Source organism: Oryctolagus cuniculus, chromosome 7 (genome assembly GCF_964237555.1).
Source record: "Oryctolagus cuniculus chromosome 7, mOryCun1.1, whole genome shotgun sequence".
Lineage (NCBI taxonomy): Eukaryota > Metazoa > Chordata > Mammalia > Lagomorpha > Leporidae > Oryctolagus > Oryctolagus cuniculus.
The window spans coordinates 105,415,118-105,442,115 of NC_091438.1; the positions used below are offsets into that span (position 1 = coordinate 105,415,118).

Consider the following 26,998-nt stretch of genomic DNA (forward strand, 5'->3'; position numbering starts at 1 on the left):
CTTCCTCAATGGTCTCGCATGTCCTCTGAGGAGTTCGGCTGGTGTTTTGTAACAGGACTGGAGCTGAACCCAACTAGTGTCTGTTTAAGCAAGACAGCTCTGGTGGTGTTTCCAGGTCTCCCTATTTGAGGGCTGAGAGAGAAGGTTAGGGACAGGCAGATTGGGGGTGGAGCTGGAGGTGGGGGAGGATCAGGCCATAACTCAGGGCAGGGAAAGTGCAAACCTGAAGGTCTGCAGGAGGACAGCAGCCATGGAAATGAAAGCAAGGATCACAACGACCTCGGCCCCCGCGTGTGACTGCAGCCCGGCTGCTGACGGGATTCTGTGGGAGACAGTTGGGCCGTTCTAGCTCGGAGATTCCAAGGCGGGCTTCTGTGACCCAAGAAGCCCAAGGTTCCAGGGGAGAGCATTTCTTCCCGCCGTAAGTACAGAGTGCTTCGGATGGGGACTGGGAGGGTTGGGAGGGATTGAAGGGGTACAAATCAGAAAAACATAGAGGAATCTGGGTGTGATTCAATAAGTATGACCAATTTAGTAATATGGGATGTTAAAAATAGAGGAGGCTGGGTGAGGTTTATAGGCTGTGACAAATATATCATGGGAACATAAGATGTTAACCATAGGGGGAGCTGTGTGTGGCTATGCGGGAACTCTGTGCTACTTCACAGTTTTTGTTTTGTAAATTTAAAACTATTCTAAGTAAAAAGGGTATTTTTAAATGAAGTATTTATGTATTTACTTGAAAGGCAGCGTGACAGAGAGAGACAGAGAATGAGAGAGAGAGAGAGAGAGTGAGAGAGAGAGAGAGATCTTCCATTTGCTGATTTATTTCCTGAATGGCTGCAATGACCAGTATTGGGCCATGTCAAAGCCAGAAGCCCATAAGTCAATCTGGGTCTCCCACATGGGTGGCAGGGGCCCAGGTTCTTGGCCTGTCAGTGGTTGCTTTCCCAGGCACATTAGTAGGCAGCTGGATCAGCAGCAGGGTTGCTGGGACTCAAACCAGCTCTCCAACATGCGATGCTGGTATCTCAGGTGGTGGCTTAACCCACTGTACCACACCACCAGCCCCAACCAGCACTTATAAAAAGTGCTACAGAAATATCTATACCTACTAAAGAAGTAAAATCATCTCTCCAACCCCTAGTTATGGGGAATAATTGGGCTTAATGAAGACAAAACTAAGTTTGTTTTTTGATGAGACTCTAGCGCAGTGACCTAATGCTTCTTAGGCTAATCTCCCTGAATAGTTGTTGGCTATTTAAGGTCTAGCCTTGGGCTTTACAGGACAACGGGTTTTACTTTCTGTTCCCTGGGCTCAGAATAAGAATCTAACAGAAAATTCAGAAGTAAAACTATGAAGAAATTAGGGAAAGACAAGAAACCATAATCAGATGTAGAGAAGAGAGCGAATTCTTGAATTAAAATAGAAGATGCTAAAGTGCTGAATGTATTTTCATTGTTTCTCAAGTTCCAAAGTGGGAAATGTTTGAAACATAATTGAAGCAACGTATTGAGAAGGAAGCAAGTAGGAAGTTAGACGTATGGAGATCGCTGACAATCGTGTGCTGGCAGGTATGGTAGAAAGAAGCTTAGCGTGCGAATGGACACTGTGCCTCTGGCAGCGTTTATAATAAGGAACTCCCACACACCTCCACCTGGTACGTGTCTCATTACTTAAGACTTATTTATTTACTAACATTTATATGTCATTTACATTGGCACAGTTAAAATGCATAACAGCCCCCACGAAGCAGCTACTTTTACTGCTTCCACTTTCCAGGTGGACAACACAGAAAGGTTAAGCAGCCAGCCCATGATCACGCAGCTGGTCAGTGGCAAAGCTAAGGGTTCAAATCCAAGCAGATGGACTCCCGGGTCTATGTCGTTAAGCACTGTGCTATGCTGCCTCTTGATCTAGAAGAACCTTGTCAAGATTCTGTCAAAGATTTGTGCATAATAATGAATATAAACTAAAAGTCACAGCAGGCTAAATGCATGCTAACAGTTCATAGCATTTACAGTTGTGCATTTCCTTTGTGGATGATGATTGACTCATTTATTTAAGTTGTTAGATACTAGAATTACAAAAATGAATGAGACAACCAGACACGGTTCCTGCCTTCCAGGAACCCATCATTTGGAGGGGGAATAAGGCATGTATACAAAGTGTCTTACTGGAGTGTGACAAGTGATAGATAGCCGTATACTAAGATTTCACATGATCACAGATTTTTGGCATCTAAATAATAAAGTATCTGGGAAAGCTTCCTAACAGAGGTGTGACTTGTGTTGGGTCTAGAATGACCAGGACTTAGGAATACAAAGAATAGAAGATTGGCTTTCAGGCAGAGCAAATAGCAAAATCAAAGCAATAAATAAATACAACACAAGTTGTTCATTATGACTGAGGTATCAAGGGTATATGAGCAAGTGACAAGTAAAATTCAGGATATGGTCAGAGGTCAAACGATGAGCCTCATATGATGAATCAAGGATCTTTTTTTTTAATAAAAGATTTGTTGATTTATTTGAAAGTCAGAATTACAGAGAGAGAGAGAGAAAAATAGAGAAAGAGAGAGAGAGAGAGAGAGGGATATGATATCTTCTATCTGCTGGTTCACTTCCCAAATAGACACAGCTGCCAGAGCTGGGCCAGACCGAAGCCGGAAGCCAGGAGCTTCATCTATGTCTCCCTTGTGGGTGCAGGTGGGCCATCCTCCATTGCTTTCCCAGGCACATTAACAGGGAGCTGGATGGGAAGTGGAACAGTCAGGATTCAAATCGGCCTTGCCTATGGGATTGCCATAGTGCTACAGATGGTGCTACCCCTGAATCAAAGATCTTGACATTTGTTCTGAAAGCTGTTGGAAGGGGTTGAAGCTTTAAGCAGGGAGGCGTGTGACCGTATTTTCCTGAAAAAAAAAAAAATTCAGACAGATATGAGGAATAGAATAGACAGAATGGAGGATGAAATGGATTAAACGTATGGATAAACTTTGAAGCTACTGTAATATTCCAGGCAACAAGCTATGGAATCCTAAATTGAAGTAATAGCAATATGAATTGATCAGAAAAGAGCTAAAATATATTTCAGATATAACATGTGTAAGATAATATTTTTGTGTACATGAAGGTGGGAGAGGTGAAAAGGAATTGAGCAAATCCTGAACTTCAGTAATAGATTGCTAATCTTCACCTCCATAAATTCTGACTTATAGGGCAACTGAGAATCTCCATTCCTTAGAGGCTTTCTAGTTTATCCTACAGGTATAATGACGATCAAGACTTGCTGTCCCTCCTAGGAGCATGAGCTACAGACCTAGAGATATTAATGTGACAATAAAGGCTAGAGGAGATTTTCTGTTGGGAGAGGAAGGGTGAGAACAAGCTACTCCTAATCCTGCACTTGGGCTACTCCTAATCCTGCACTTGAGATAATGGGTTGAGCCAAGAATATAGGTTTGGAGCTCAGAAGAGAGATTTTGTTTGGAAATAGGTGGTGGTAGATGAAGCATGGGTTGCAGAGGTCGTCTTGGAAGAGTACATGGAATGATGAGGAAGACGGCTGGACCCTTAGGACTACTGGTGTTTAGGGAGTGAGGTAAGACAGAAGAGAAAGTTGGGGACATGACAAGGGGTCTTTAGAGCAGGAAGATGTGACTGTTTTCACAGGGACCAAGAGAGATAAGAGTTAAAGGGGAGAGTGATCCAATATGGGAAGTGAGATACTCAGCAGACTCATAGAATGGCAGATGTCCTAAATAGCACTCTGGCCTCAGAATCAGCCCTAAAGGCATTCGGATCTGGCTGAAAAGCCCATGAGAGTATTTCAGGCATGGAAAGCCAAGACACTCTGGCAAAAGATCTCTGTGAGTGAGATCCCAGTGGAAAGAACAGGTCATCAAAGAAGGAGGTACCTTTCTCTGAAGGGAGGAGAGAACCTCCACTTTGACTATGACCTTGTCTAAACAAGATAAGAGTCGGAGAACTCAGAGGGCTTCCATAGCCTTGGAAACTCATGACTGGAGCATAGGGAGATTACTGATGCCATAGACAGGAATGTCAATTGGTAAAGTCAACAACAGGAGTCACTGTGCACTTACTCCTCATGTAGGATCTCTGTCCTTAATGTGCTGTGCATTGAGATTTAATGCTATAACGAGTACTCAAACAATATATTTCACTTTGTGTTTCTATGGGGGTGCAAACTGTTGAAATCTTTACTTAATGCATACTAAACTGATCTTCTGTAAAAAAAAAAAAATTATCAATTCCCAACTAGACTCTCACTGGGATTAAACATGACAATAGGTCTGATCTGATTTCATCATCATTTAAAAAAAATCATCTATTATTTTTCACTTTATGTTTCTGTGTCGGAGCAAACTGTTGAAATCCTTACTTAATGTATACTAAGCTGATCTTCTGCATATTAAGATAATCGAAAATGAATCTTGATGTGAATGGAAGGGGAGAGGGAGTGGGAAAGGGGAGGGTTGTGGTTAGGAGGGACGGTATTAGGGGGAAGCCATTGTAATCCATAAGTCGTACTTTAGAAATTTATATTCATTAAATAAAAGTTAAAAAAAAAGAGTTTCCATGGAAATAAATAAATGTTATAAGAATTCAACGAAGAGCAGAAAAGTGTATGGTAACTTATAAGATGGTGACCCTGGTGACCTATGAGAGCAGACTTTGTGAAATTATTCAGAAGGAAACCAAATAATGGTCAACTGGGAAGAGAAAGGATTTAAGAAATTAGAACAGGAGCCGGCGTTGTGGCATAGAGGGTAGAAGCCATTGCCTGTGATCCCAGCATCCCACATGGATTCTGGTTTGTGTCCCCAGATGCTCTGCTTCTGATTCAGCTCCCTGCTGGTGGCCTGGGAAAAGCAAGGGAAGATGGTCCAGGTGCTTGGACTTCTGTCACCCATGTGGGCAATCTGGGTGAAGGTCCTGGCTCCTGGCTTCTGCCTGGCTCAGCCCTGGCTGTGCGGCCATCTGGAGAATGAAACAGTGGGTGCTCTCTCTTCCTTCTTGTGAACAAGCAGCATGTCCTTGTGTAATTACGTATTCCTCAACATGGGGAACCCACTCACTTCCGTATGCTGATGCTTCCAGTTATTTAACTTTCCATCTCTTCCTGAGAAATAGAAATCTTTGTAATAAAAGAAATTGTGGTGAGGACTCTGGGGGCCTTTTTCACTTCCTTAAACTCATTCCATTTAAGGGGAACCCAGAAACTAACATTTCATAGTTGTTGTTATGATTTACAAGAGGCCTGGTTCCTGGGTCTGCAAGGAAAGTATACAGTATCCAGATACTCTGATATTCTCTCCCCAAATCTCCTGGAGGAGATCCAGAGAGCCTAAGACATTCACATTGTGTTAACTCTTACCCTGCAGCACAACCAAAGGTAATCTAGTTCGTAACAAGATGTACTGTCTGCCCTCACCCCCATGATCCAGAAATTCCTGTGTGTAAGTTCTTTGCCTCATTGGTGCTATGGTGTGGATATGTTTTAAGTATGTTCCCCTAAGGTTCATAGGTTAGAAGCTTGCTCCCCAGTGTGGCAATATGCAAGGTGCTGGAACCTTTAAGGGGTGGGGCCTAGTGGGAAGAAAGTAGATCAGTGGGGTGGTGCCTTTAGAAGGAATTAATGTAGTTCTTGTGGCCATAGGGACTTTGTGGTCTTCAGTTTTTATATCTAAAATGAAAATAAATTATACTAGGTCCTGATGCCTAACGTAGAGCTTCCTGAGCCAAACATTTGTCCTTTGACCTCAGATGAGATGTTCAGTGATATTAATCAACTAGAAAACATTTACAGCTAGGTATTAATTAACTGGAAAATAGTAATAGAGCCTAACCAGCTTAGCTGCTACTCCTTCTGTGTGACTAATTGCCTGCTAAGTACTATATTAACAGCCTTGGATCATTAACCAACTTGATTTAAATGAAATTAAATATATAAATCTGAGGTCTTTGCTTTTACTTTCTTTAAAATTATAGCATGACAAAGAGCAAAGAGATGTAAATCAAGCCATATGTCCCTACCTTAAGTATGAGTCACATCAAATCCTCATATGGTAATCTTTATCATAAATTAAGCAATTCTGTGGCCCACACAAACCTGGCAGTTCTGATCACATGGCTTGCTATTGGAAAAACTTTGGCACACTTGCAATTCTATGATTATTCCAGGATGGCTGCAATTCTGATGTTTGCCTAAAACAGAGATTTAAAGGTGAGTCTCCTCTTAGCTTATGCCTAAATAATTCACTATAAATTTAAATTTGAATTTCTTTGTAATTTTTTTCTCCCTTTTCAATAGGAATTACTGACTGATGATGGCAGAAAAAATCTTGGAAAAGTTAGATGTCCTGGATAAACAAGAAAAGACACTCTTGGAGCAAAGAGCAAAGGTTCATAAAGGAAAAGCTAAAGTTTGATTTAATAATTATGAAGTTAATGTTTCAAATAAGAATAATTTCACTTTTTAGGATGATTTATAAATATGAATATGTAAACTGATTTGTTAAAAGCACATAAATAAATAAAAAAGTTAAAAATATTTAAAAAGATTGTATTAGTTGAAAGAGTCATCTGTCTAAATGAAAAATATACAGAATATACAAAATAACTTCTGGATATCTGTCATGCTAGGTTACATTATGTATCAAACTTGCTTAAAATAAAAATCCTAAGCAGTTAAACCTTAAATGTGGCAACTCTATAGATCCTACCAATATATTAAATATATAAAAATTAGTTAGTTTATCTATTAAAGAGAAGGGGCCAGAGTTGTGTATAATGGGTTAAGTCATGGTCTGCAGCTCCAGCATCCCATATGGACACCAGGTAGAGTCCCTTTTTAATGATAAAATGGAATAATGCATACATAGTCTTGGTAATTCTGTATCTAAAGTTGCAAAACTTGCATAAGGAATTCCAGCAGTTTTCCATCCATACAAGAACTCCCCTGTCTCTATCCATAATTATCACTAATTTTTAGTCCTGTATAATTTTGAAAATTTTTATATAAATTAAATCATTCACTGTAAAATTTTGGGATTGACTTTTCACTAAGTATAATAGACCTTGAGGTTCACTGTGGTTTTTGCACCATAATATAAATGAGATAGAAATTTCGTTGCTGAATAGTATCACATGGATGTCCAGAGTTTCAACAACTCATTCATTGGAGGACATTTAGGTTGTTTTTAGGATTCTGCTACTAACAATATAGCTGCTATGAATGTTGACATAGATTTTTGTACGAGGAGAAGTTGTCATTTCTCTGGGGTGAATGCCCAACAGTGACTGCTATGGCAATCATTTTCCTAAATTCAACAAGATCAAGGCCACAAAGTTTGGTTTCAGTTCAGGCAAACACATCAGGATTCCCCTCCCTGCTCCTTAGCCCAGAAACTGCCTCCAGGTACTAGATGGACTCTTGGACTGTTTACCCAATTTGGTTCTCTTCTTTCAGGGATCCGGTCCTGCTCTGTTTTCTTATGCTTGAAGGCAGTAATTTTCATTTCTGATTTCCTGGTTGTAACAGCAGGAGGTTAATTCTCCTAGCACTTACCCCATCATTGGCAGACTTTGCTTTCAAATTTGTCATCTCTTTATTTCTCTGTGCTGCGCTGAGAGTTTTTAGAGCAAACCTTAAGTCAGCTCCTTAAATAGTGCTTCAGTTATATCCTCTGTCCCCTTCAGTCCATCTGTATAAATATTTTAACAAAGTACTCTTTTGATTGCTTTCTTAACTCTATTTCTAACTCACATGAAGGTTGGTGTGACATTCACCATATGTGTGCCTACAGGAAGAGGAGCAGATTGGAGAGAGATGACTGCCATCATTCTAATAACTTTATCACTGTTGTCTTTGCTAAATTTATAGGTCTTTTCTTAAAATGCTTAAAACTGCTAGGAGATAGCACTTTTTCATCACTGCAACAAATACCACAGAGAAACTACTTGTGAAGGAAAGAGGTTTATACTGGATCATAATTTCAGAAGTTCACATACCAAGATTGGGCATACCCGACTGGTTCACTCGGCAGCTGGTGAGGCTAGGGGATGGCAGTGGAGGAGCATGTGTGGGGCAAAATCACATGGCCAGCCAGGAAGCCAAGCGGATAGGTCCAACTCAGCTCTTTTGTTTTTTAAAGATTTATTTATTTATTTGAAAGGCAGAGTTACACATACACAGAGAGAGAGGGAGAAGCAGAGAGACCTTCCATCTGTTGGTTCACTCCCCAAATGGCTGCAACAGCCAGAGCTGGACCTGTCTGAAGTTAGAGCCAGGAGCTTCTTCCATGTGGGTGCAGGGGCCCGAGTACTTGGGCCATCTTCTATTGCTTTCCCAGGCACATTAGCAGGGAGATGGATCAGAAGTAGAGCAACCAGGACATGAACTGGCACCCATATGGGATGTAGGCACTGCAGGTGGCAGCATAACCTACTATGCCACAGCGCTGGCCCCCAAACTTGGCTCTTATGACCATTCTCCTGTGAGAACTACCTTCCCAGGGCATGTCCACAATGAACTAAGGGCCTCCCACTAGGCCTATTTCTTTGGCTTCATGATTGGATTAAGCTTATTCTCTTTTAGTAGAATCAAATTATGACACTGGGATTTAACCACCTGCTCTAGTTTGGGAGCCAAAACCTATTGAAATCATAGCATCCCACCTCTGCCTCCCCAAAACTTGTCATTCTCACATACAACATACACTCATTCCATTCACAATAGCTTTAACTCAGTCAAACATTAATTCAAAAGTCTAAATTCCCAAATCTCTTCTGAGACTCAAGGTAAACTTCAACAGTGATCTTGTAAAAATCCGTTACATACTTCCACGATACAATGGTGAGTAGATAGGGTGACACGTTTCCATTCTAAGTAGAGGGAATTAATTGGACCAAAGCAAAAAAATCCAGAACCTAGCAGTGCAAGCATTAAATTCTTAAGCCCCAGTGGCCAGCGTCCCGGGCATATTGTGGAGGGTGAGATCCCAAGGGCGTGGATAACCCCACCCCTACGCTCCATTGGTTCCAGCACGTGGTGGTCTCTCACGAGCTGGAGTCTGCTTGCTGAATCTTCACTAGGCATTGCCCTGCTGGGGCCTCTACGGCAGCGCCAGCTGCACACCTCTGCTTGGCATTGCTTCAGCGGAGGCGCTCTCCAGTGGCTCCACCCTTGTTACAGGTGTGTGCGTCCATAGTCAAGCTGTCCACACGGTCTTTGAAATCTAGGTGGAGTCTCCTTGCCCCCACGCTCTGGTGCTCTCTGCCCCCCCGGCTGCTCTGGGAGGCTGCTTGTTGATGTTTGTACTTTCCAAGGCCTGTGCAGCATGCTGCTTGCCCCTTTGCCCCGTGAATGCTTCGCACTGCTGTTCGCTGTACCCTGCTGAAGTTTGCACTGCAGCTTCCTTCCCGATTCCCCCAGGCATTGCCCCCATGCAGGTGTTGCACGCAGGTGTTCCAACCCTGAGACATAACCCTGCCTGGTCCCCTAGGGTTTTTGTTTTTTTAATCTCAATGGAATCTGTCATAGCTCCATAATTCTTCCATTCTGCATTTCTGCAAAACCGGCATCACGTGGACTCCAACAAGGCTTGCCACCGCATGAGGCATCCCTGGGCAGATTAAATTACGGCTGCAGTCCTATGGCGCTGTGTCAGTTGTATGCAGAGAAATGAATGCTGAGGCACTCTTGGGAAGCGGGTCTGCTTTCCCAGGCTTCTGGGCTATGATGGGAGAAGAAAAGTTAAAGATTTGCTAGATGGGTTTCTGTACTGTGGCGCAGCAGGTTAAGCTATGGCCTGCAGCGCCATTATCCCATATGAGCGCCAGCTCCAGTGCTGGCTGATCCTCTTGCAATCTAGCTCCTTACTAATGTGCCTGGGAAAGCAGTGGAAGATGGCCCAAGATCCTGGGCTCTACACCCATGTGGGAGACCTGGAAGAATCCCCTGGCTCTTGGCTTCAGCTTTACCCATCTCTGCACGTTGTGGCCATTTAGGGAGTGAACCAGTGGATCGAAGTTTCTCTCTTTCTTTCTCTCCCTCTCTCTCTCTCTCTATATATATATCTATATATATATATATATGTCCCCTTCTCTCTCGCTGTAATGCTATCTTTCAAATAAATAAATAAATCTTTAAAAAAAGATTTCTGAGATGCCTTTGGAATCTATCTCACATTGTCTTGTTATTAGCAAATTACTCCCTTTTACTTGCACAAATGTTTTAAAAAGTTTATTTTTTTATTTATATGAAAGGCTGCGTGTGTGAAAGGGTAGTGAGAGGAGACCTTCTGTGTGCTCTAGTTCCCTCCCCAGATGGTCTCAACAGCTGGGGCTGATAGACTGAAGCCAAGATCCAGGAACTCCATATGCATCTTCCACGTGCTTGTCAGGGACCCAAGTACTTGAGCCATCATCTGCTGCTTCTCAGGTTTAATAGCAGGGAGCTGGATCAGAAGAGAGTAACTGGACTTGAACCAGCAATCCGATATGGGAGGTGGACATCCCAAATGACAGCTTAACTGCTGTGCCACAAAGCCAAACCTCAACCTCTCAACCCTGCACAAATCCCTTTATCAAGAAATTTTCCTGGGGCAGGCACTGTGGCATAGCAGGTAAAGCTGCTGCCTGTAGTGCTGGCATCCCATTAGGGCACTGGTTTGAGTCCTGGCTGCTCCTCTTTTTATTCAGCTCTCTGCTATGGCCTGGGAAAGCAGTGGAATATAGCCCAAGCCCTTGGACCCCTACACCCTTGGAAGACCTGGAAGAAGCTCCTGCTTTGGATTGGCCCAGCTCCAGCTGTTGCAGCCATTTGGGGAGTGAACCAATGGATGGAAGACCTCTCTCTCTCTCTGCCTCTCTGTGGCTCTGCCTAGTAAATGAATGAATGACTGAATAAATAAATCTTAAAAAAAATAAAAGAAATTTTCCTTCCCTACTCTTCTGTTCCAAACTGGGTTTTTCTTTGCTCCTTCCCTAGCCAGGCTGTGACTTTTTTTTTTTTAACTTTTATTTAATGAATATAAATTTCCAAAGTACAGCTTATGGATTACAATGGCTTTCCCCTCCATAACTTCCCTCCCACCCGCAACCCTCCCCTTTCCCGCTCCCTCTCCCCTTCCATTCACATCAAGGTTCATTTTCAATTCTCTTTATATACAGAAGATCAATTTAGTATATATTAAGTAAAGATTTCAACAGTTTGCACCCACATAGAAACACAAAGGGATAAATACTGTTTGAATACTAGTTATAGCATTAAATCGCGATGTACAGCATATTAAGGACAGAGATCCTACATGAGGAGTTAAGTGCACAGTGACTCCTGTTGTTGACTTAACAAATTGACACTCTTGTTTATGGCGTCAGTAATCACCCTAGGCTCTTGTCATGAGTTGCCAAGGCTATGGAAGCCTCTGGAGTTCGCCAACTACAATCTTATTTAGACAAGGTCATAGTCAAAGTAGAAGTTCTCTCCTCCCTTCAAAGAAAGGTACCTCCTTCTTTGATGACCCATTCTTTCCACTGGGATCTTACTATCAGAGATCTTTCATTTAGGTCATTTTTTTTTCCAGAGTGTCTTGGCTTTCCACGCCTGAAATACTCTCATGGGCTTTTCAGCCAGATCCGAATGCCTTAAGGGCTGATTCTGAGGCCAGAGTGCTGTTTAGGACATCTGCCATTCTATGAGTCTTCTGTGTATCTCACTTCCCATGTTGGATCGTTCTCTCCCTTTTTTATTCTATAGGTTAGTATTTGCAGACACTAGTCTTGTTTATGTGATCCCTTTGACTCTTAGTCCTATCATTATGATCAACTGTGAACAGAAATTGATCACTGGGACTAGTGAGATGGCATTGGTACATGCCATCTTGATGGGATTGAATTGGAATCCCCTGGTATGTTTCTAACTCTACTGTTTGGGGCAAGTCAGCTTGAGCATGTCCCAAATTGTACATCTCTTCCCTCTCTTATTCCCACTCTTATATTTAACAGGGATCACTTTTCAGTTAAGTTTCAACACTTAAGAATAACTGTGTATTGATTACAGATTTCAACCAAAAGTATTAAGTAGAACAAACAAAAAAAATACTAAGAGGGATAATGTTTTAAGTTGTTCATCAACAGTCAGGGCAAGGGCTGATCAAGTCACCGTTTCTCATAGTATTCATTTCACTTTAACAGGTTTCCCCTTTGGTTCTCAGTTAATTGTCGCCGATCAGGGAGAACATATGATATTTGTCCCTTTGGGACTGGCTTAATTCACTCAGCATAATGTTTTCCAGATTCCTCCATCTTGTTGCAAATGACCGGGTTTCATTGTTTTTGACTGCTGTACAGTATTCTATAGAGTACATGTCCCATAATTTCTTTATCTAGTCTACTGTTGATGGGCATTTGGGTTGTTTCCAGGTCTTAGCTATTGTGAATTGAGCTGCAATTAACATTAAGGTGCAGACAGCTTGTTTGTTTGCCAATTTAGTTTCCTTTGGGTAAATTCCAAGGAGTGGGATGGCTGGGTTATATGATAGGGTTATATTCAGGTTTCTGAGGAATCTCCAGACTGACTTCCACAGTGGCTTTACCAGTTTGCATTCTCACCAACAGTGCGTTAGTGTCCCTTTTTCCCCACATCCTCGCCAGCATCTGTTGTTGGTAGATTTCTGAATGTGAGCCATTCTGACCCGGGTGAGGTGAAACCTCATTGTGGTTTTTATTTGCATTTCCCTAATTGCTAGTGAACTTGAACATTTTTTCATGTGCCTGCTGGCCATTTGGATTTCCTCTTTTGAAAAATGTCTACTGATGTCCTTGGCCCATCTCTACTCTGTCCTTTTTTGCTTCTGATTCTCACTGTGCAGTGGATGAGAAGTGGCCAGTACTATCGATGCTCCCGCCTGAATGTTTTGCTCTTTAGAAGTCTCCATTGTCAAATAAATCAGTCCCTCATATTTAAGTTCTGCGTTCCACTCTCTGAGGCCAGGGAAACAGTACAGACAGGTTATTTTCCACGGTATAATGGGATGGACTTTAGTCCAATTCCCACCAGGATCTTAATTTTATCTGAAACTTTATCAGCATGGCCTTTACTGTCTGCATTCCTGTCCACATTCCGTCAGAGCCACTTAGCCAATTTCTAAGCTGTTCCAGCTCGTTCCTCATTTCCTTTTCTTCTGAGCCTTATCCAGAATCACCCATAATACTCAGCATTCTAGACTTGTCCTAGTCCAGCCTTTCAAACTCTTCCAACGTCTGCCAGTTAGTAGCTGCCTCCCCAATTTTAGCTATCCTTATAGTAATGATTCCATTCCTCATTAGCAATTTTCTGTATTAGTCAGCTTTTGGTCACTATAACTGATACTGGAGAAAGGCTACTTGTGATGGAGAGAACTTTATTTTGGCTCATGGTTTTGAAGATCACAATCATTGTGGGCAGCCACCGGCAGAGGCCAGAGGATGGCAATGGCAGAACACGAGGGAAGGAAAGATCACATGGCAAGCTTGAAAGCAGACAGCATGGCTGGGCCCATCTTGGATTTAGAAGCCACCCTCTCTCAAAAACTGTCTTCTGAGGTCACACCCCCAGTGATATATGGACCTATAACTCCGCTCACCTCCTAGACAGCACAGCTGGATTAAGTTTTCACTTTCTTAGTGCCAGAAACTTGTGACTTTGGAGCCCTAAGAGCCATATCCTGTTAAACCACAGCAAAGCCTTATCATCATCTATATAGTGAAACAGCTCAGAAGGTAGATGGAAAAGAGTGATTTGGGACATAGTGCAAAGACATAAAAAATTTTAAAAATTTGGTGCACTAGCCTCCTCGTTTTCTATTATTTTGCTGTTATGTGCACGTAGATGTATAACATGGTGTGCACGCAATCGTGTGTGTGCTGGCAAGGAGGGATTTCTTATATCAAACACACTTCCTTTTTTTTTTTTTTTCCTACTTTGACTTTGCTGTAGAAAAACCGGCTTCAGAGTGAAGGAAGAAAAAAGGTTTTGGTCATACCCCTGACATTTGATTTTCGGTTGGAATTTGAAGAGGCTGTTGCTACACCTACAGCTAAGGCACTATCAAAGATCAGAAAAAACAAGTTGAGTGACATCAAAAAACCAAAAGCGTAACTATCATAATTACCTCCAATTTTCAGTTTGAAGTTTTAAAGCATTACTTTATTTTTGTCTGATATTACACACAGTATTTTAAATTGAGGTTTGTCATATGGTGTATTTTATAATGGGTATGAGTTAAAATATACTAAATCACTGTTGTGGATATTCTTGGTTTATAAACTATTTATCATCATAATATTTCGCTAGTGTAGATGGTAATAGCAATGCTGAATTTTTAAAGAATTCTTTTCTTGAGCTCCATTATGTTGCTCCAGATAATTGTCAGGATTTACTTTAAATTTAAAGTAATACATTTGAAGAAAATGTCTGCCTAAAAAGACCACATAAGGTGGTTTCTCTGCATCCTTACAAGGGATGGCCTGAACAGGTCAACCTCAGTCATTCATTACCGTAAGTACATTTCTAATGTCAGAGAATTTTTCCAGGCATAAGAAATATAGAAGAGAGCCCAAGTACTAAGATGTAGAATCAACAAAACTTTTTTAAAGATTTATTTATTTGAAAGTCAGAGTTACATAGAGAGAAGGAGAAGCAGAGAGAGAGAGAGAGAGAGGTCTTCCATCCCTGGTTCACTACCCAGTTGGCCACCACAGCTGGAGCTGAGCCGATACGAAGCGAGAAACCGGGAGCCAGGAGCTTCTTCTTTGGACCATCCTCTACTGCTTTCCGAGGCCATAGCAGAGAGTTGGATCAGAAGTGGATCAGCCTGGATTAGAACCAGCAACCATGTGGGATGCCGGCGCTTCAGGCCAGGGTGTTAACCCGCTGCGCCACAGCACCAGCCCCTCAATAGAACTTAAAATCAACTGGATATTGCTGGTAGTATAAATACTGTTCTTTCATTTATCCTATTTAACAATCCACTGTGTAAAGCAGATTTTGCAGATGAAAAAATCCGTCTCAGTGAAGTTAAATCACTTGTCCAAGGTCACACAGTAAGAATTAGCAGAGATTGTGTTAAAATCCTAGAGGCCTGCAGTCAGAGCCTGTGCCCCTCCTCACTGCCTGTTTCAACAGGAAGTGACTGTAACCTCTCGGGCTTGTTGCCAAGGTGCATTGTAACATTTTGTACTTAGGTAGAGGACTTGTGAGGAGATTAGGTGGATGAGAGGATTAAAATGAAAGAGCTGTGATTCATCTCATTTCATTTTGTTTATGTTAAATATGCCTGTGAGGCACCCAAGGGGAGGTGTCTGGAAGAGTACTGAACAACGATTTGAAGATGAAGTAAAACAGCTATTCCCAAATTGTAGCTAATGCCTGACTTACTTGTAAGCATCCTGACTGTGGCAAGAAATATCACTCCTTCATATTTCAATTATTTACTGAGATTTACTGAGATACTAGAACATGTTTCCAATGGGGAGCCACAAGTTAGCAGAAGAGTTTTTTCCAGCATAAGTCAATACTAATAGTTTATAAAAGTTAGCTTTATCACAAATTTCTTACCTTACTTACTTTGTTTTAATTACTTTGCTTCAAAATCACTTATGGAACTATCCATATTAAAATATAATATATTAATGCCCAGAAAAATGGCATAAAATAAAAATTTGAGAATATGGGGAAGGAAAAAGAAGAATATATAACCACATACACATATGTACATATATATATATGTGTGTGTGTGTGTGTGTGTGTGTGTGTGTGTGGTGTACTATGTAACAGGATAGTATAAGGCTAATGACCCATTAGATATATTCAAAGGCAATGAGCAATGATTTATAGTTGTTGTTACTGCTTTTTTGTCTGAAAAGATCATTTCCTAAACAATTTGTAAAGACATCCTTGATTCTGTATTAGTGACAGTGAAACCCATCAACATCTGAGTAATGTTCCTTTTGAGTCAAGTGTAAGCCTGGCTAACTGGGAAGTGTGCGAACTATACCGACAAAGTGGTACATACTTGCAGCATTCAAAGACAAGGGAGATTTGTTTGATCAGTGTCCAGGAGAGCAGAATCAGCCAAAAGAAGAAGAAGATGGAGGAGGAGAAGGAGGAAGAGGAGGGGGAGGGAGAGGGGCAGGGGGAGGGGGAGAAGGAGAAGAAGAAAAAAGAAAAGTATTGGGCTGGTGCTTAGGCACACCGTGTTAACGCCCTGGTCTGAAGCACCAGCATTCTACATGGGTGCCGGTTCAAGACCCGGCTGCTCTACTTCCCATCCAGCTCTCTGCTAAGGCCTGGGAAAGCAGTAGAAGATGGCCCAAGTCCTTGGGCTCCTGCACCCTCATGGGAGACCCGGAAGAAGATCCTGGCTCCTGGCTCCTGGCTTCTGATCAGCACAGTTCCGGCCGTTGCGGCCAACTGGGGAGTGAACCATCAGATAGAAGACCTCTCTCCCTCTCTCTGCCTCTCCTTCTCTGTGTAACTCTGACTTTCAAATAAATAAATAAATCTTTTTTTAAAAAAAAAAGAAAAAGAAAAGTGTAAGAATCTCCACAAGAGTTAGGGTTTTCCTCCAGCCAAAGGTAATAAAATTTGGCTAAAGAAAGTAAGAAGATCAGGGATATTTAGGTAAGCCTAAGCAGCAGACTACTGAGGCTGTCTTGTGATGTAGACTGTTCCTGTCTCCCGCCTGCCTGTCTTCAAGTAGGTTTCCTCATATAACAGCTGTGTGTTATTTCTCAAAGTAAGCAAATTCTTTAGGTAGCAGCAATTTCTACAAAAGACAGAGTTCCTGATAACACTCATAGTTGTTAACATATCCTGTATAATTTTGTCTATAAAGTAAGACTATTTAAAATTGCCACCCATGTGTTAATTCCCTGCAAAATTACAAAGATTAGACCCCAAATAATCTATGCAAAAATTAAGAAACACAGCTTGTTTTCAATTACTGTTTAATTCTCTGAGAATATTAAGTATAACTTTATTTTAAAAAAATATTTATTTATTTAGTGGGGAGGTAGAGTTACAGCAGAGAGAGGAAGAGATATATAGAGATTTTTTTCTATCTGTTGGTTCACTCTCCAAATAGCTACAAAGGCCAGAGGTAGGCCAATCCAAGCCGGGAGTCAGGAGCTTCTTCCCGATTTCCCTTATGGGTGCAGGGACCCAAGGACTTGGGCCATCTTCTACTGCTTTTCCAGACCATTAGCAGAGAGTTGGATTGGAAAAGGAGCAACTAGGACACAAACTGGTGCCCAAACATTGCTATTTTATAACTTCCCCTGTGAACCTGTTTCTATTGCCTTTTATTTCCATTGTGCTTTTCATTATTTTCATGTATCTAAAAGCACATGGTCTTATCTTCTCATATGCCTGATTATTTTTATTGAGAACTGGAAGATGCAATTATAAAAGTATAAATATAATTTGAAGCTCCATATGTTCTGTTCTCTTCAATTGTGCAGACGTTGACACAATGTTTTAGCCAGACGTTTGGCTAGGCTAAGGAATTAGCATTCCCAGGTCAGAGTAGTTAATTTAACACTGAATTTAAACACTAAACTTCAGTTCTTTTGAGGGCTGGTGTATTTGTCGTGCACTCTCTCATTTAGGTTATAAACTATAAATATTTGGGGCCCAACCCAAGTCTGAAGAGTGTTCTAAGGTCCTTCCTCATCAGTGGGGCCTGATCTCCAGTTTTATTCCCACAGCCCTACATATTTGTCACAAGCACTGCACGACCTCTTGGTCTCTTTGCTGCCAACTTTAGAATTGACAAAACACAGTCCCGGGTGCCAGACTTGCCTGAGTTTCCCTCTTTGCCCAGCTCTTGGCCCCTCAAGTCATTATTGCTTTTCAAATTCTTAGAGGTCTTCAAGAAAATGTTGTTGTTGTTGTTTTAAAGATTGATTTATTTATTTGAAAGGCAGAGTTACAGAGAGGCAGCGACAGAAGCAGAGAGAGAGGTCTTCCATCCGCTGGTTCACTCCCTCAGATGGCCGCAACAGCTGGAGCTGGGCCAGTCAGTCAGGAACCAAGACCTTCCATGTCTCTTACATGGGTGTGGGGGTCCAAGTATGTGGGCCATCTTCTACTGCTTTCTCAGGCCATAGCAGAGAGCTGGATTGGAATTGGAACAGCCAAGTCTTGAACTATATGGGATGCTGGCATGGCAGGCAGCAGCTTTACCCACTATGGCACAGCGCCTACCCCCAAGCAAATGTTTTTAATCCTTTATTTCCCCCTCTCCTGGATTTTCTAGTTGTTCTCAAGGGGATTGCTTGGCCAAACCACCCACTTGTGTTTCCAGAAGTGGATCCTAGATTGCTATTTAATATAGTATTAGATTTCACTCAGACTTGAGTAATTCTCATTCTGGAACAAATTTTTTTGTTGTTTCTGGGACTGCTAACCAAATTTGAGTAAGAAATCTTTGAGGATTTCTTCAATTAACAACAGCTCTGATATAAACTTTTATTTATTTTATAGTATAATGAGTTGCTTTTATTCTACATGTATTTATTGAAAGACTGCTGTACTCTGAGGATACCACAGCAGTGGTGAAATACACTTATCCATTAACATTCAATAGGAGATCTAGATAAGTGAACAGAAACTAGTTGCTATAGAAAGATTTCTCTCTTGAGGGCCAGCAAAAGCTTCGTAGAGGAGGCAGAACCTCAGTGAAACCCAGAGAATTAGTGAAGGAGAAGCAGGATTGGAAAGGGAGAAATATGTTTCAGGTCAAAGCAGTAATTTTGACAAAGGACCAGCCAGATACAAAAGGAAGCTGGAAATCGGTGAGCGAACCACAAGTGGCTCAGTGTTAGTAGACTTGAACATGCTAAGGGATAAGACTGGAGAGTAATTGTTAAGAAGTGAGGCTGAAAAGGCACACAAAGTCAGGTCAGCGAAGGTCTTCTCAGCCAATTAAAGAACTGTGGACAATCTCCTGAGAAGGGAGGAGCATCTGAGGAGTTGAAATAAGGAAGTGCATACTCAGAATTGGACTTCAGAAATACCATTCAGTAGCAAAGGAAATATGTAGTTTAAAATTATGAGGGCTGCAAAAGAAAGACCAGAGTAAGTTCAATTTCCATGCCATTTTTCCTTAAATGTTCCTGTTGTTTACTTTGGATTTTCTTTCTAATTTTCCTGGGAGATCTTCTGCCTTCACCTTTCATAGTGATGACCATGTTTCTGTGTATAGCACATTGTTAAGCATCTTTTGTAAGGCTAGACAAGTGGTGACAAATTCTTTCAATTTGTTTGTTATGGAAGGTGTTTAATTCACCTTCATTCATAAATGAGAGCTTTGCAGGGTACAGTATTCTGGGTTGACAGTTTTTTTTTTTTTCCTTTAAAACTTGGACTATATCTCTCCATTCCCTTCTGGCCTGGAGGGTTTCTGATGAGAAGTCAGCTATGAGTCTAACTGGAGATCCTCTGAAATAACCTCGCATTTTTCTCATGCACATTTTAGAATCTTTTCTTATGTTTTACTGTGGAGAGTTTGACTGCAATGTGTCATGGTGAGGATGTTTCTGGTCATGTCTATTAGGAGGTCTATGTGCTTCCTGTATTTGGACGTCCCTTTCTTTCTCCACATTAGGGAAGTTTTCTGTAATTATTTCACTAAAAAGGCCTTCTAATCCATTTCCTCTTTCCAGGCCTTCAGGAATACTTAGAACCCATCTGTTGGGTTGTTTGATGGTATCCTATAAATCTCTAACACTATTTTTTAGTTTTCTAATTTCTTCTTTTTCTTTTTTGGCCTGACTGCAAAATTTCCAGAGATTTGTCTTCTAACTTGGATATTCGTTCTGCCTCACCAAGTCTGTTGTTAAGACTCTCCACTCTCTACTGAATTCAATTTGATCTATCAAATTCTTCATTTCAAATATTTGTTTTGATTTTTCTTTTAAATCTGAATTTCATGAGAAAAATGTTCATTCACGTCATGTATGTATTTCTTTAATATGTGTATTTGCTTCTGATTACTTTTAAGTAATCCTACAATTTTTTGAATTCTATTTCTAACATTTCTTCAATCTCTTCATTTTCACAGTCTAGTATTGGAGTGTTGTTGTGTCCCTTTGGAGGCATCATGTTGTCTCCCTTATTCTTGTTTTTTGAGTTATTGTGTTTATTTTTGGACATTTGTGGAGACAAGTGTTATTGTGTTTTTTTTTCCCCTGTGATGGGTTTTATCTTTGGACTATGCATCTGTGGATTAGTAGAGTGTCTGCTCTTTCAGTGAATACCTTAGGTGTGTGCTGGGTGTGGCCAGGGAGCTCTGTTCAGGGCACCAGGGTGAGGGGAGTGTCCAAGGTGACACCCAAATTGGGCGTGGTAAATATCTCTCTCTCTCTCTCTCTTTATCAGAGGGGAGGGTTAATTTGCTCTGTTGGTGTAGTCTCACACTCAACTCCTCTCCTCTGAGGAGACCAATGCCTGGCCACTAGCCCCAGTGGGTATAATATTCATTCTCACCAAGAACCACACAAAGGATATGTGTAGTCCTCATTTTGAGCATGGGTCCCACAGCAATGACCCTCATCAGGGAATCAGGGAGCCCCAAGCATGTGGAGCCACTTGCAGTAACTACCCAAAGACGCAGCCACCCTCTGTGCCCTCAGCCACCATGTTTTCACAGTCCCAGCACACAAGGCTCCCACAGTCATGAGCACTCAGCACCCTGTCAATTCTCTCAGCTCGACTCCGGCGTCTCCACTCTGCTGGTTGCTAGGCACATGGACATGAGCTGGCACAGCTGTTATGTATATCCAAATTGGCACCCACTCTCTCTTGGCTAGTTACAGGATGCTAGTGCCGGGTGATCAGGGAGAGGGGAACGTGCCCTGCTTTTTTTTCTCTGGGTTGGCAGGTACACTGTCCCCCACAGGTCTCCAAGCCGTACTCACATCAGTTTCTTTCCATAAATTTATCACCAATGGCTTGGGCTGCTGCAGTCTGGTCTCACCTCAGTCTCCAAAGCTGGTGCTGAGGCTCTCGGCGGCTGGGGTCCTGAGTTGTGCACATCCACACCCTCCACTTACATCCACAGCGCTCCTCAAATTTGCATGGATTTTCCTCTGCTATTTTATCCCTAATTCTTCCCTGAGATTGGACTTTCTCCAGGTTTTTTTTAAACTATTATCCCCTAGACTAGAGCAATCAGCTCCCTTCCTGTTCTGTCATCTTGGTGTCTCCTACAATTGTTTTCAATGAAATTTTTTTAATGAATTGGCTGGACATGCACCTTACCAGTTGACAGCCATGTCCCATGGAGGAGTACCTGGGTTCAATACCTGATTCTGACTCTGGATTCCAGTTTCCCGCTAATGCACACCCCTAGGAGGGAGTGGTGATGGCTCAAGCAGTTGGAATCTTGCCACTCATACATGAGGCTTGGATTGAGTTTTCATTTCTTGGCTTCTAGCTTCAGCCCAGTGGCTGCAGGCATTTGAGAAGTGTCTCTGTGAATCTCTTAAATAAATAAGCATTTAAAAAAATTAAACACAATAAAGATCCCAATAAATATACAGATGAGTATCTTTATTACAGAAAAATGTATCTTAAATTATCCCATGATGCCAAAATCAAAGTCTGTGTTTCCATCTCAAAGTGGCTGTATTGTGAAAACAAAACAATGTTACATGGGAAGTAACCCACAAGAATTTCCAGCTTGGAAGGAGCAGCTTTTAGAATGACCCCATGCTGCTATCTGAGCTGTACCTTCCCTTGGGTCTTCTTCCTTTGTATCCAGTGCCATGTCCGTGGCTCTTCCCACTTATGTGCAGCAGACTTCCTGTAATTCCAGCTCACGCAACTCAAATTCAAAGCCTTTGTCTATGTTCCCCTTAACTCAGCTAAGACCGATATACTTTCACAGGGAATTTTTCTAAATATAAGAGGAAGGAAAAAATGAAAGAAGGAAGGAAGGAAGGAAGGAAGGAAGGAAGGAAGGAAGGAAGGAAGGAAGGAAGGAAGGAAGGAAAGGAAGGAAGGGAAGAAAGGATAGATGTTTGTTTTTAATGCAAAATGCAGGAAGTCGATGAAAGACAGATTTAATCTTACACTGGGGCATTATCCCACCAAATTAATAATTCCAGGTTCTGGTCCCTAACTTCTATGAGAATCTAATGCTAGGAATACAATTCCTATTTCTAGGCTCTTATCCCTACGATTCCTTTTCCTACTTCCCTCCTTTTGTTCGGAAACAACTCTCCATGTATCTCTTGCATTTCTGTATTACTGTGTACAGAAGCATTGTAAGACTGACTTTGTAAGGATGTTTGTGTAGTGAACAACCTCAAAAGGTAGAAAGATATCTATCCTTTGGACTAACAGCAGATGTACACATTGTATATTATAGAAATTTAGATGCCCTAAACTCAGTGTTCCATTCCTGTGACGACCTATCCGCGCGAGTGTCAGCTGGCCCTCTGTTACTCTGTGTGACTGGCGTTCAGGGAACTGGTGTGTAATGTGATTGCTCCTACTATTGATAATAAATAGTTATTGTCTTTGATCAGGTGTTTCAAGTCTTCTCCCAACATTATGATAATGTGTTAGTTTATAAGTAGGATCAACACACACTGGTGTTGTGCTGTAGTGGGATAAACCACTGCCTGAGATACCGGCATCCCGTATAGGGTGCTGGTTCAAGTCCCACCTGCTCCACTCTTGATCTAGCTCCCTACTAATGTGAATGTGAAAGTAGCAGATGTTGGCCCAAATCCCTGGGCTCCTACACCCACATGGGAGATCCAGAAGAAGCTCCTGGCCTCTGCTTCCTGCCTCCTGGCTTCAGTTTGGCCCAGCCATGGCCACTGCAGCCACTTGGGGAGTGAAACCGCAGATAGGAAAAGTGAGCAGTAAAAATACTGGTGGACCAATCCTGATTAAGTAGTACAATGTCTTTATCTATGCCCCTATCAACCTAGAAGGAAACTATTTATATATCTGTTTTATCTATCCTGTAACTCTACTCGCTTCTAGATAGCAGGATTTATAATTTAGTCATATTAGTATGTTAGGTAAGTTGACAAAATTGATCCATATAATACAATAAAAAACATGACAAAGGACTATAAGGTACTTCAAAAAGTTGGTGGAAAGTGGAATTAAAAGACAAATTTATTTTAATGAAAAAACATTTTTAAATCAGTGTGTGCTCATATAAACTAGAAAAGAAAGTCAAGATCAGTTAAGGACAAGCTATATGTATAATTAATATTATAAGCTGAATATATAGCACTTAGTCCTTAGTTCAATATATTGATTGTAAATCATGTTAAATACGCATTTAAGGATCAAAGAAAAGCTGTCATCTCCCAGAAGTCCTGCAAACTTTGGCTTTCTTCTTTTAAGTACAAAGAAATTTTAAGGCATTTGGGAAAGTTAGCATGTCTAGTACCCCTTGAATGAATGTTAAAATTATGATAATTTGAGAAATGAAAAAGAACAAAATGACAATATAATAGCACCATATTGACAGTGTGGAAGGAACCATACCCATGAACATAGAAAAAAATGAAACATTATAAAGGAATACTTTATACATAGGATCTTTTTTTAAAAAGATTTATTTATTTCACTTGAAAAAGTTACACAGAGAAGGAGAGACAGAGAGAGAGAGAGAGAGAGAGAGAGAGAGAGAGAGGTCTTCCATCCACTGGTTCACTCCCCAGATTGCTACAATGGCTGGAGATGTGCCGATCTGAAGCCAGGAGCCAGGAGCTACTTCCGGGTCTCCCACATGGGTGCAGAGGCCCAAGGACTTGGGCCTCCTCTACTGCTTTCCTAGGCCATAGCAGAGAGCTGGATCGGATGTGGAGCAGCCGGAACTTGAACCAGCACCCATATGGGATGCTGGCACTGCAAGCAGTGGCCTTACCTGCTACGCCACCATGCCGGCCCCTGTACGTAGGATCTTTAAAAATTCCTGGAAAATACATTGAAGAAACTATGCATGAATTTCAAAAATTTTTTTGCACCAAAATGAATTCATACCAATTTATTAATAACATACCTAATCTGGCTTGAGATACTAAAAAAGAAAAAAAACCCATCAGTTTGAGGAGAGCCTATCAGAGCAATAGGAATCTGGTAAGATTGAAGAAGGAGAGCATCAAATTTATGGTGAAGCTTGGAGGGTAGAATGATGGAATCACTGATACTTAATGAAAATGTTATGGCAATTGATAACTGGGGATGGTGCTGTGGCACAGTGAGTTAAGCCACGGCTTACAGTCTCGGCATTCCATATGGGTGCCAGTTCGAGACCCTGCTGCTCCACTTCTGATCCCGCTTTCTGCTAATGTGCCTGGGAAAGCAGTGGAAGATGTCCGAAGTTCCTGGGACCCTGCCACCAACATGGGAGACTGGAAAAAGCTTTTGGCTGCTGGCTCCTGACTTTGGCCTGGCTTGGCTATGGCCATTGCGGCCATTTGGTGTGTGAAATCAGTGGATGGAAGATCTCTCTCTGTCTTATTCTCTTTCTCTCTCTATCTCTCTCTGTAACTCTGGCCTTTCAAGTAAACAAATCTTTAAAAAATTGATAATTCAGGGGCCAGCACTGTGGCACAGTAGGTTCATCCACTGCCTGCGATGCCAGCCTCCCATAGGGATGCTGGTTCTAGTCCTGGCTGCTCCTCTTCCGAGCCGGCTCTCTGGGAAAGCAGTAGAAGATGGCCCAAGCACTTGGGCCTCTGTGCCCATGTGGGATACTTGGAAGAAGCACTTGGCTCCCAGCTTCAAAGCAGTCCAGCTCTGGCCATTGCAACCATTTGGGAAGTGAAGCAGCAATGGAAGACCTTCCTCTCTGTCTCCCTCTCGCTGTCTTTAACTCTACCTCTCAATGAAATAAATAAAATATTCTAAAAAATTGATAATTCATTTTAAAAAGGGATGAGATGATGTTGATAATGAAACCTTCAGCAGCTGCCCATCCATGTCACATTTCACCTTTTCCAGGCTGTAATTGATGAGGACTGATGACTGACAACAGAAAAACATCCAACACCAAAGACATCTCAAGTGGTTAGGCTTCCACAGTGCCTACTGCAAAGTTACAGTTGGACAATCTTTCTGTTCAATGGATACCCAAAATGTTGCACCTAGATCTGTTATAGACAACAGTAGAGTTTTCAGTGGAAATTTTAAACAAGTGGGACCAAGATCTTGAAGCATTTCTTTGAAGAATTGTGATGGGAGATGAAACATGGCTTTACCAGCAGGATTCTGAAGACGAAGCACAGTAAGAGCAATGGCCACCATGAGGTGGAGGCAGTTGAGTAACATCAAAAGCAGACTCACCAAAAAGCAAATTGGGTCATGGCAGCACTTCTGTGGGATGCTCAAGGCATTTTGCTTACCAGCTTTCAGGATAGCCAAAGAATGAAAACATCTGCTTGCTGTGAGTTTTTGAGAGTTTAGCCAAAGCTTTAGCAGGAAAACACGAGGGAAGCTTTCCCAGGGAGTCCTTTTCCACCACAACAAAGCCCCTGCTAATTCCCGTTATCCAACCATGGCAACTTTGCAAGTTTTGATTGTAAATTGGACATTAACCTTACAGTCCTGATTTGGCTCCTTTTGATTTTTGTTTTTAACTTCAAGCTATCTTTAAAGAGCAGCCATTCTTTTTCAGTTAGTAATGTAAAAAAGATGACATTCACATACTTGAATTTCCAGAATCCCCAGTTCTTTAGAAATGGATTAAATGACTTGTATGATTGATTACAGAGGTGTCTTGCATTTGTGGAAAGTATGTTGAGAAATAAAGTTTGTATTTTTACTTTTCATTCCATTTTCCACAAACTTTTTGAAGTCCCTTTGTATACTTACACTGCTTTGCAATGTGGGTGTAATAACCGATGATCTTTTGGGAAAATATAAATGGAGAAAATAATCTTAGCAATAAAAAAAAGAGAAATGGATCAGGAACTGGAAAATTTTGAGAAAATAGTCAAAGATCTCTTTCACAAAAGCACCACTTTTAAGTTGTGTCAAGGGTGAGTTTCTGTAAAGTTTCAAAGAACCATATAAATGGTCTCTGAGAATAGACAAAGATGGAACAGTTCTCCATTCTTTGTTAAAAACACAGCTTTGATCCCAAAGTCTGACACAATTTAAAACACAATTTAAAAATACAGAATTTCAGAAATCTACAATACTAGTTTAGCTCTTATTCCCTATGCTTGATTCAAGGACATACAAATGTAAAGCAATTTCTCTAATTTAATTCACCCTTATAACTTAGGTTATTAAGAGTCAGTGAAACTCAGTATTTTTATCCCAAATTATAATTGAGGTTTTTGCCTTCCCCATACAAGACAGTCTAGCAACACTGAAGAAGCTGAAATGGAAAGAGGGCAAGGCCAACCATTTTATTTTCCTGTCTCTCTACCTATGACTGTTGGGTAGCTTTGACCTTCCTCTAGGACAACTCCTCCTCTCTCCTCTCCTCTTCTGATCTCTTTTATCTCATGTATGGGAACAGTGGTTTGCTAAAGTCAGCTCCTGCCAATTCGTTAGCTGGTTGTTGAATTCTCAACACTTTGGTGAGATGATTATTGAATATCCACTATTACAACTAAATTATGTAAACTAAAATTGCAATGCCATACTATATGGTGAATAAGTATTCTAGTATGCTACTGCACATCTACTCAATTCCACATTCGGTGATGTCACATTAGTAGCTTGAAATTGACCATGTTAGAATTTCCACAACAGAAATTGTCTAACACTACAAATCTGGGCTGGAGTTGTTGTTTGCCCAGATTTTAAAAAGTTGAGGAGCTGGCATCACGGCTTAGCACGTGGAGTCACTGCTTGTGCTGCTGGCATCTCATATGGGTGCCAATTTGTGTCCTGGCTGCTCCACTTCTGGTCTAGCTCCTTGCTAATGGCCTGGGAAAGGCAGCA

The 26,998-nt window shown here is 41.4% G+C and overlaps 1 protein-coding gene and 1 long non-coding RNA gene across 22 annotated transcripts in view; one reads left to right on the forward strand and one right to left on the reverse strand.

Moving 5' to 3' along the window:
* Positions 1–241: 241 nt before the first annotated feature.
* Positions 242–26,998, forward strand: part of C7H1orf141 (chromosome 7 C1orf141 homolog) — a 67,198-nt gene continuing 40,441 nt past the window's right edge. For 2 of the 21 annotated variants that reach the window (XM_017346198.3, XM_070078302.1), the window contains exons 1-4: positions 439–520; positions 1,472–1,661; positions 6,338–6,428; positions 14,006–14,163. In XM_017346198.3, the coding sequence (XP_017201687.3) occupies positions 6,351–6,428; positions 14,006–14,163 (236 nt within the window). In that variant the 5' untranslated portion in view covers positions 439–520; positions 1,472–1,661; positions 6,338–6,350. The other 19 variants (XM_070078310.1, XM_070078311.1, XM_070078299.1 and 16 more) reach the window with 18 other exon arrangements.
* LOC138850636 (uncharacterized) overlaps positions 23,640–26,998 on the reverse strand; it is a 22,628-nt gene continuing 19,269 nt past the window's right edge. Inside the window, exon 2 of the long non-coding RNA XR_011390672.1 lies at positions 23,640–24,014. This is a non-coding gene — a long non-coding RNA (uncharacterized lncRNA). The remainder of the gene's footprint in view (positions 24,015–26,998) is intronic.